The sequence below is a fragment of the Pteropus vampyrus genome, unplaced genomic scaffold, assembly GCF_000151845.1.
Source record: "Pteropus vampyrus isolate Shadow unplaced genomic scaffold, Pvam_2.0 Scaffold257, whole genome shotgun sequence".
Lineage (NCBI taxonomy): Eukaryota > Metazoa > Chordata > Mammalia > Chiroptera > Pteropodidae > Pteropus > Pteropus vampyrus.
Genome location: NW_011889038.1, coordinates 729,004 through 740,419, shown reverse-complemented (window position 1 = coordinate 740,419; position 11,416 = coordinate 729,004). Strand labels below are relative to the sequence as shown.

At 42.1% G+C, this 11,416-nt stretch overlaps 1 protein-coding gene across 1 annotated transcript in view; it reads right to left on the bottom strand.

Moving 5' to 3' along the window:
- ATXN10 (ataxin 10) overlaps window positions 1-11,416 on the bottom strand; it is a 130,778-nt gene that overhangs the window by 117,834 nt on the left and 1,528 nt on the right. Inside the window, exons 2-3 of the mRNA XM_023520342.1 lie at window positions 2,461-2,557; window positions 555-713 (exon numbers count right to left, since the gene is read on the bottom strand). Of these exons, the coding sequence (XP_023376110.1) occupies window positions 555-667 (113 nt within the window). The 5' untranslated portion in view covers window positions 668-713; window positions 2,461-2,557. The remainder of the gene's footprint in view (window positions 1-554; window positions 714-2,460; window positions 2,558-11,416) is intronic.

The window sequence follows — 11,416 nt, the reverse complement described above, 5'->3', positions numbered from 1 at the left end:
GACCAGATGTTAGGCCATAAAACAGGACTCAATATATTTTAAAACAATAAAATTATGTAAAGCGTGCTCACCAACCACAATGACATGACACGATAGTGCATTTCTCATCTGGACGGATGCCCACAAGACACACACCACCCTAATCTCTACCGAACTGTCCACCGCAGCCACAACAGCCTGATCCACGCAACTCCACGCTGCGGTGACTGAGGCTGCGTGGACCACCACTGCCAGGGCCTCTGCGAGATGAGATGCGACAAGCACGGAGAGCACCAGGCACACTCTGCTGACTCCTCTGAGCGCCTGCAGCGTCGTCCAAGGGACCCTCCTCTGTCTCCAGGACACATGGATCTCCTCACCCTTCAAGGCCCAACCCAACCTCACTCCCCCTTTCACAAGGCCTCCAGAGTCTGCAGAGAAACTTTTCCTATTCTGTCAACATATGACGTTTTTACTTGTGTTCGATTATTCTAACTCAAATTTTTCTTAGCACCTCTTAAGAAAGCATCTGTCAGAATGTTTGGGAGCAACTACATTTCTAACGAGACACTTACGGCCATTCCGACTCGGGCTGCTTATAATGAGCTTCCACCACGTTGATCGCGATATTGAGGTTTTCTTCCAGGTCTTTCATTCTTGCAGAATTCAGGGAAGTGAACAAAATCATGGAGGAGTAGGAAACAATTTTTTTGTCTGGATGATTTAAACAAGACCTTCCGAATAAAGAAATGAAAGTGTTAGCCCAATTTAACAACATGACACAATGATTACAGCACATAAATAACAATCCCATTAACGAATTCAGTACATACTCTTTTTTAAAGATTTAATGAAGAATTACAACGCTCTGAAACAAGTACATTATTTACTGTAAAAACAGCAAATACAGAATTAGTCGAACACAAAGTATCCATTAACAGTTACGTGGGACAGACTGTCTAAGGGAAAGATGGTTACACTGGCAAGAAAAAGCACCTGGAGTCAAGACCCTCAGTGCGAGTCCTGGTTCCGCCGCCCACCAGCGACATGATCTTAGAAAGGTGACCAATTATGTGATGGGTCTTGCACTATAGCAGAATTTCATTTTTCATTTAAACTTCATAACACTCTTCTGGAGGAGGAATTATTCTTATGCTATAGATAAAGACTGTGTTGACGGACTGCTTTACTTGCCCAAAGATACAGAGCTAGTATCAGCCAGAGCTGGAGTCCTGATCTGGTTATATCTGCCTCAGAAACACAGGAAGAGTGACGTCACTAACCTCTCCCAGTGTGTTTTCTGACATAAAAATGGAACGAGATAATGAGACCTCCCCGGCCCACCGCCCAGGGCCTCTGTGAGGATGAGATGCGATAATGCACGCAGAGCACTGGGCGCCGCGCTGGCTGCCCGAGGGCCCCTCCGCTCTGTCTCTACGGCACCTGGATCTGGCTAGTTACACCAGTTCATACACAACAGGTGCTCATCTGTTCCTTCACCCCTCGCACCAAAGCATGAGCTCTTCGGGAGTTCTGTGTTCCACTCAGTTGGCCCAGAACCTGGCAGACGTTAGGGGGCCCAATATGTTTCAAAGGAATGAATTCTCCAATAATAAGTAATTTCTATTTGTGCAGCTAGAATTCGACAATTCTTTCCTTCCACCTAAGCTCAATTATTAATCATAAACGTAACAGGCAGATAAATGCCTTCGAGTCTAACTATCTGCAGAAATTGGAGTGGCAGTTAAAGACTCAGTGAGCCAGAAATAACATGAGAGTCAACTGATGCGAACACCACACGCTGCGGATGACCCGCTCGGCGGCGACGGAGCTGGGGTTGGAAGCCGGGCCCACGCTCCCGCACAGGGCCTGTCCCTTCCCTGTCCTGCCTCCAGCTTTGCTCTCAGCGCTCAATTTCTCGTGGACTAACAGCCGCTCAGCACAAAGTGGGAGCTCGCCAGGCAAAGTACCGCGAACGAGCCTAGCGAAGCGGGTGGGTGCCGCTGCCCTCACGCTCCACAGCTACCGAAACGCACGGCGCTGCGGAGCGAACGAAGAGCCCGACAGCCGACGAGCGATTTACTCGTGGCCCTTACTTTAGTGTTTGTGGCCTGTTTCTTATTGTCTTATAAATTCTGTTCTTATAAATCATAATGTCCTTAATATGTCTTACTTTAACCAAAACTTCCATTTTCTTCGAGTCGAACTGACATCCAATGAAGGGCACATATCTTAAGTGTACGGCTCGATAAACTTATAGATGGGGACACACCTACGCAGTAACCGCCACCTAGACCAAGATGAGGGACATCCCCGAACCCAGCGCCCTCTCTCAGCCAGCTGAGCTGCCGCCACCACGAAAATCACTGCCCTCGAGCCTGTTACCGAAGGGTCATTATTCCTGTTTCGGAACTGCATGTAAATGAAATGACAGAACCACAACTCTTTCCGAAGGTAGAAAACTCATATCAATATACTCACAAAAAGAGTTCCGGGAAAGCATGCAACCAAACGGCAGACTGGGACGCTTCATTCCGTGAGGCGATATTGCCCAAAAACTGCAGGCCACAGCGAAAAGCTGAGAATGTGTAAAAGTGAAAAAGATGAGATTTAAAAAACAGTTTAACACAATGAATAAATACATCTTAATAAGAAATATTCCCCACGGGGTTTCTGATAGGTTCTTTCCATTACAAAGGTCTCTTGTCACGATGGAACTTTGGGTGTGACAATATTAACACGCCTTACCACAACAATGTATTCTACAAAATTCACTTCTTAAAAAGATTATAAATATAAACATAAGCATAAACAGTCCTGTAGTTACATTAAATATCACTGGAATACGTGCTCCAATTAAACTCTTAAACTGGATTTTTAAAAATTTAACTACGGGCTATTTAAGACAGACATCTGAAACTTAAGATTACAGACGTACTGAAAAGTTAAAGTGTGGTAAAAAGATACACGAGGCAAACACCGGCCTAAAAAGAACATCAGAGACCACTTAAATCAGACATAACAAACCTTAAGGCTAACGATTAAGGCGAAAAGTGTCACAGGAGATTTCTTGAAAAAGTCATTTCAGAATGACTGAATTCACCAGACAGATACAGTAATTTTAAATTAGAACGACCTCATAACATGGCCTCAAACACACACACGCACATACGCAAAACTGACAAAAGTATAAAAAGAAAAATCTATAGTTAAATTGGGCGATTACAATATACCTTGCTCAGTAACTCACGGAACAAGTAAACAAAAAGAGTATATTTTAAAGATCTGAATTAGACTTAATGATAACGTTGTTGGTATGTTAGAATATTTCGCCAAATAAAACTGCAGAAGACTGGACGAAATCCAGAATGCTGACAACAACAGATGCCGGTGAGGACGTGAGAAGCAACGGGAACTCTCGTTCGACGCTGGTGGCAATGAAAAATGGCGCGACCGGTTTGGAAGACAGTTTGGCAGTTTCTTATGAAGCTAAACATGCTCTCAGCATACAATCCAGCAATCGCGCTCCTTGGTATTTACCCAAAAAACTGAAAACTACATCCACACAAAAACCTGCAAACAAATGTTCACGGCATCTTTACTCATAACTGCCAAGACCTGGAAGCAACGAAGATATCCTCGGTGAACGGATAAACGTAGTATGTCCAGGCAACGAAGTATTATTCAGCGCTAAAAAGAAATTGTTAAGCCACGAAAAGACACAGAGTTAACTCAAGTGCATGTCACCAAATGAAAAAAAGCCAATGTGAAAAGGCTACATCGCGTACGATTCCAGGTACGTGACATTCTGGAAAACGCAAAATGATGGAGACAGCAAAAAGACGAGTGGCTGTCAGGGCCTACGCGGAGGGAGGGACGAACGGGCAAAGCACAAGTGTTTTGAGGGCAGTTGAAACTACTCTGTGTGACACTGTAAAGGTGGACACACGTCATTACACATTTGCCTGAACCTGCAGAACGTTCAACACCAAGAGTGAATCCTAATGTGAACTATGGACTTTAGGGGATCATGTGTCAGTGTAGATTTGTCATTGTAATAAATGAACTGTTTCGGTGCCAGATGTTGACAAGCTGTGCGGGCGTGGAGCAGGAGATAAAGCAGAAATCTCTGTACCTTCTCCAGTCTGCGAACCTGGAACTGCTCGAAAAATTAAAGTCTATTAAAGAAAAATTTCTGAGGAACAATAGAAGTGTTTAGTGACGAAAGAACGAACAAACGAACGAACAAACAAACGAAAGAACGAAGACCTAGGCTCAATTCCAACTTATCATGGACCCGAACAAGTGATCTAACCTGTATAAGGCCCAAACCCCTCGTCACATGACGGGGACGCCGTGTAGTTACTGGTCACCGTGAGGACGAACTGTGAACTACTCAGGAACCGCGCTGAGCATGTGGCCGGGCCACGCTCTCAGCCGGCGCGCGACGTGGACCTGATACGACGTTGTTGTACAAAGGCAACTTCTCAAACTGTAAATGGAAGCGCGTCTGCCTCTGCAGTCACAGACTCTAAATGGAAACCGTGAGCGCACGCCTGGTGCACAAACCCTTCCGAGAACACGGCTCCTGAGACCGGTACATCCGCCCTCATTACAGACCACAGGAAGCCAGGGCCCCAGAGGCTGTCGGCGACTTGGCCAGAGTTACACAAGCATCAAGGATCACCATGCTGGACTTTTCTCTGAGACTGCAGCAACCTAACGTGGTAGGAGTGTTACCCCATGCTTATCAGAAGCTCTACCTGCGAGCGCGTGTATTAATTTGATTAATAAAAAGAGAGGTTTTTTTTTTAAAAACCTGCAGCACGTGCAGTGTTCTCAAAGACACATCGCATACTGTAAAACAGTACTTCACATAATGGGGCAAAAGACGACTCTCGACAAATTTTAAGGAATCGACGTACAGATAGCGACCACTTACCACTCTGCAAATAAATCCTCTAAACGGAAAAATCCCCATGTTTAAAATGAAGAGATATACTTCTAAACAACCCATGGGGACATCATAATGACATCAAAAAAGACATCATAATGAAAATAAAATATTTCAAACTGAATGTTAACAAAAATACCACAAACCACAACTTTTGAGATGCAGGTGACACAATACATGGAGGGAAATGGATATCTTTAAAATGCACACGCTGGGAAAGATGAATGATGGAAATAAATGAGCTAAACATTCGCTTGAAGAAATTATAAAAAGGATGGCAAAATAACCCCCCAAAAATGAAAGAATAAGATGAGGAGGAATCAATTATTTAAATTGAAAACGATCATTAAAATAGAGAATATCAACAAACCCAAAATTTGATTCTTCAAGAAGCTCAATACTGATCAACCTTTGGGAAGACTGATCAAGAGAGAAAAGGCACGAATAACACAGATTTTCAGAAATGTAAAAGAGGACACTGGCACACATCTTGCAGACATCAAAAAAAGAAAATCAGAAGACATTTCAAATATGCCAAACTGTTTTGAGAATTTAAATAAAATAAACAAAACCCTAAAATATAACTAACCAAAACTGATTCTGTAAAGAATTCTGTAAAACATTTAGGAGAGCCTGACGATTCCTCTAACCATTAAAAAAAACTGAACTGGTAGTCAAATGTTTTCCCAAAAAGAAAACCCCTGACCCAGATGACTTCACTGGCCAGTTCGCATTCAAGGAGAAAATAATTCCAATTTACGCAACTCTTCCAGAGAACACACTAAAAAAGAATAGATTCCCAAACCAACTTCACGAGGCTGGCACAACTGTGAGACCCGGACCAGAACACAAATAGTACCAGGAAGGAAAATAACTCATGTAAAAAATACTGAACACCACGTTAACAAAATGAATCTAATAATATATAATATGACAAAGGTGAATTTATACCTGCATCAAAAGCTCCTTTAACATTAGAAATAAAATTTATAACTGACCACATTAACCTGTAAAGGACAAAATCATATCTGACCATCTCGAATACTACCGAAAACAGTTGACAAAATGTAATACCCGCTCATAAAAACATTCTGAGCTATGAAAGAAAAGGGGGCTTCTATAACCTAAAAATGGACATCAGCAAAACTCTCCAGCACACACTATAACTGCCAGCTGTAGAGAGTGTTCCCTTTGAAAGGGAATGAGGCGAAGGTACCTGCTGCTACCATTCCCAGTCAACACCACTGAAAATCTGTCAACAAGACAAAAAAATACAAGGTTAAGAACTGGAAAAGAAACTAAACTGTCACCGCAACCTACCAGACGAAATGGCATTTCTAACGTAGAAAATATTTTTTAAATGTGTAAATTGTTTGAATCAACATGAGAGTTGATAAACATTGCTAGATACAAAGTCAATATAAAAAAGTCCATAGTTTTCCAATATATAGAGAAAAAGCAAAAATTTTAGGAAAGCATCAATGTAACTTAAAAAATGTTAATGTAACGCCACTAAAGTACTTCTAAAACCTGATTGAGATATATTAAAGCAGAACTACGTAAAGAATTCTATCATGTTCACAGTTAGAGGACTGTTTTTATCTAGAGATTAAATGCAGTCCTAGTCTGAATTACAACAAGGTGTGTGTGTGCGCGTGTATGTGACTTCACACACCAGAGGATGTGTCTATGTTTGTGAGTGCTCTATAATTTGATTAGATGACTCTAAAATGAAGATACAAAGGGCCAAGGATAGCTGAGATGCTGGTCAAAGTAATGAGGTAAGAGAATTTTCTCTCACAAGACAGTAAGCACTGGTTGATAAATACAGTATGGTCGTGGAGCAGGAATAAACGGACCAGCAGGGCAGACCAGCACAAGAAACAATGGCGGAGACATAACAGCAGCTAGCTGAGAAAACCAGTCTTTTCGAAAATAATGCTGGGATAATTGGGTATCGGGGTACAGAAAATTGGAAACTGGCCTCCTTGCTCACACAACACAGTAAATTCAACTCCATGTACTAACTTAAATGTAAAAGAATAAAAATAGAAAGATTTTAGAAAAAGACACTGCAGAATAAGAAAAAGTTTTAAACAAGACATATAATACCCGTAAAGAAAAATATTAATACACTAAAATTAAGAACATTTTTTTCTCAAATTTTGACACGAGTTGGGTTTTTTTTTTAAAAAAAAAAAAACAACTATAAACTAGGAAAAGATATGGAACACATAATTGCCGTGGGATTCACATATACACCATATGAAAAGAGCTCTTATAAATCATTTCAGAAGACAAACAATCCAATAGAAAAAGAGGCATTAAAAAACCCCACAAGCCCGACCCCGTCTGATCTTGGAAGCTAAGGAGGGTCAGGCCTGGTTAGTACTTGGATGGGAGACCACCTAGGAAGACCAGGTGCTGTCCGCGTAAAAACTAAAAAATAAGGGATTATAAACTGACAAGGTCCTTGCAGTCTGTGAGGTCAACCAAGGGTTGCCTCGCCTAAAATAAATTTAAAAACCAAAAACGTGAGGAACACTTAATAAGATATCCAAAAGGCGAATCTATATAAATATGAAAAAGTGCTCAACCCCATGGGAAAATCGTACCCACCAGATTGGTAAAAACTGCAGCTAGGAAATAACAAAGTGTTTTGTGAGGATGTAACGCAGCAGGAAGGACAAGTTCTCTAAGGTCCCTTATGTCCCCAGGGAGTCCGCCAGCCCTGGGGCACAGACTGCCCTGAGGGGGCTGGGAGTGGGTAGCCCTTAGCAACGACTGCCTCTCGGCCCCAGAGCAACCCTCATCTCCTGCTCTGTGAAGGGTGGAAGGCGCAGCAGGCCCTCAATCGCCCTCAAGGGCATCTCCTTGGTCAGCCGGCACGGTCAGCCCCACCAGCAGGGGCGCTGGAGAGCAGGTGCCCCTCCTGGTTCAGGGGTTCCTCCAGCAGCTGCCTCCCGCAGCGGCCTGGGCAGTGCTTCTCCAGCGATCAGCTCCTGCAGAGCCTGACAACCAGCAGTGTACAACGGCCAGAAAACTTCCTTGGGATGCTGCACAGCAAGTCTCAGGTCATGGCAGCTCCCGGCGGACAACTCCACCCGCACCACAGGACAATCTTTCCAAAGGGGTATTAATATCTTCTCCCTTTTACACAAGAGTAAGCCACAATTCGGAAGGTCACTGACTCACCCCAAGACAGGGGTGGGAATCAAGGCTGATCAAGAAAGGTAAAAAGCCCCAGGAGAATGAGTTGAAATGAAAGATTCTGCTCCATTAAAGGAATTCCCCCCAGGCATCGACCAGGAGACATTTTTATGGGCAAGTGAACTTCCAAAGACCTTAAACCTTCTGGATCCCTGCTCTGCGAGGAGAGAGGAGTGGCCTGCTGATTCCGCCCCAGAGCTCCAGTCCCCGTCCTTGGACTTTCCCAGGAGCCGGGCCCTCCCTTCAAGCCTTGTCGCCTAATCCCTGGCTGAGCATAGGGCAGGCTGCTGGCTCCAAGGCCTTGGAGGTTTCTGAAGATCAAAAGGGATAAGGTGTGTCATGTGCCCACTTAGTCACTTATTCATACTGATGAATAAAGGTGTGTAATGTGCCTGGTGCTATTTATTCACTTATTCACTTAATCGACTGGTTGCCCAAAGAACAGCTGTAAAACTGTGGCCAAAAATCGAAAACAGTAAAGGAAAAAACCAGTATACAAAGAAAATGATGTGCCACGAATCTCAAACCTGAATCACTGTTATAATCTAAAAGACGTGGGATAGAAACTGCACACACACATTCCTGCTCACGCATAAGACACTGAAAATGATGAAGCGAGTCACGTGTCTGCCTCGGGTAGCCTGCACAGACAGTGATTATTTTTCTTTCTCCTTTGCTGAGTTTTAAAAAATGACTCCATAACGAAATTACGTGAAACATTTATTAGAAATCTTCATTTTTAATCTTAAGTCACAGTTTTAAGTGACAATTATATTTCTACGGAGCATTTTAGAATATTAAACTTGTAAAATTTAACACAAAGCCAGCAACGTAAGTCGGTCTGAAAGCCAAGTGACCCGACAACTCATCAGGCAACTAAAAACCAGCCTCTGAATCAGAGCACAATTCTGGGAAGAAGGTTAACAGATGTCCTAGAAACAAGAAAAGAAAACTGCAGACAAGTACAAATGACAGTTTACTTTTACCAAACAGCTTATCAAATGATCTTTATGTAAATACTGCAAATGTTACAAAGCCCCTCAAGAATCCCAACATTATTTTTACAGATTAAGAAAGAATAAAGGCCAAAAATAACACCAATAACTCAATTAAAATAACTCATGCTTGTGTTTACATAAAATTAGATGAGCATAATATATTCGTCACACCACTGTAATTATTCTCTGAAAATAATACTCTAAATATTATTTTCACAATGTAATTATAGTTCTTACCTCAAAAGTGGTTAACAAAAACACTGGCACAGATGCCCTGCTAAAATTCTACCAAGAATAAGGTTCTCACAGAGAAACAGACACTTTATCAGGAGACAGAATACGTTACAAAAGATTTGTATTAGGTTTGAACTAATATACTACAAACTTTCTTAAGTTCATTGCTGAATCCAAATTTCATTGTTGAATTCCAAATAAAATTCAGTAATATCATTAGTTGCCTTTTGAAAGAAAATAGTGAGAAGTATCACTTAGCCTCTATATTCCTTCTTGCCTCAATAAGAGCCTTCCCACCCTGCGTGTAAACACGGGTTTCTCTGCTTGAAACCGATGCAACTGAAAAGTTAAAGACCTAAGTAAATAGGGAGATGTTCCATACACATGGATTTGGAAGACACAGCATCACCAAGATGGCCATTCTCCCCTAATGGGTCTATAAATTCGACATAACGCCTAGTATCCACAAAATATTAACTCTTACAACTTGACAGGGAAAAGACAAACTGCCCAAATAAGAACTGGGCCAAGGACTTGAAGAGACACTTCCCCAAGAGGATTTACAAATGGCCAACAAGGATATGAGAGGTTCGACCCCATTAGCCAGTAGGGAACTACAAATCAAAACCATAATGAGATGCTACTTCACACTCACCAGGATGATTATAATCTAAGAAAAGAAAAATAAATTTTGGTACGGATGTGGAGAAACTGGAACCTTGTACATGGCTGGTGAAAACGTAAAATGGTCAGCTGCTGTGGAAAAGTCTGGCAGTTGCTGAAAAATTTAAATATAAAACTGCCCAGCAATGCCACTGCCAGGTGTGTGCCCAAAAGGACTGCAGGCAGGAGGCAGGTACTCAGACATCCAACTATTTACAGGCGGAATAACAACCAACTGGTGGAGAGAACCCAACGTCCACCAACGAGTGAATGGAGAGACAAAACGTGGTCTATGTGTACACGCAACGGTGTCCGGCATAAAAAAATGAAGCGACAATACGTGCTAGATGTGGATGGACCTCAAAAAACATTACACTCAATGAAAAACGCCACACACGAAAGGTCACATAACTCTAGGATTCCATTATATGAACGATCCAGAATGGGTAAGTCCACAGACACAAAAACTCACAATGGTGGTCGCCGGGGGTTCAGGGGAGAAGGGAATGAAAGGGGATGAAATGGAATAAAGAGGGAAAAACCGATGACACCAGAGAGAAAGGGGGTAATTTCAGGAGGAGAGTTTCTGAGTGGGCGACTAGGGACAGGATTCGACGCACAAGTGGAGCGCTGGCTCCGGCTGATAGTTATTTAATCACAGCGTTTGAAGGGCACTTCCTCTCGGTGTCTTATGTAGGAGGACTTCATCACAAGAGAAGCCTACTTCTGGCCACCGCAGCCACTCGGCTCTGCAGGGACACACTATCCCCCACGCCAGTATCTTTCAGCAATTACGAAACGCGGTACATTCTGCCCTTTCTGAATTACCATACTACACACAGACTTCAAAAATAGCTGCCCTTCCGCACAAGAGGAGTGAAACCTTATTTTATTGCTCATTTTTAATCACCCAAGTTGGGCATTGAGGCTTTCATTTTATTTAACAAAAATAACTTTATAACATCTTAAAGATAACTTACAACTAAATCCTATAATCATGTCGATTTCCTGAGAATACCAGAAAAATTATTCCTGTTTTAAATTCTTAGATAACGTAATTCAAAAAATAATTACAATTCCCAAACGAAGAATTCTAAATCAAACAGAGAAATGTAGGAATTTTAACAAATGAGTTTGAAATGAAAACACTTAGAATGAGAAATAAACGAACCTGGCAGCACCTGTAACAGCTAATTTCACCTACTTCACTCTGCGCCTCAGTTTCTCCGCTTGTGAGAGACTATCACCCTCCTAAAGTCACGCGTGTTAACATTGAGCACATCTCACTTTGTGTAATAAGCATGGGCATTAAGAACTATATATAAACCAATTTATAAATCATTTTAAATACAACCAAAGATTTCCCATTTAAAAAAGT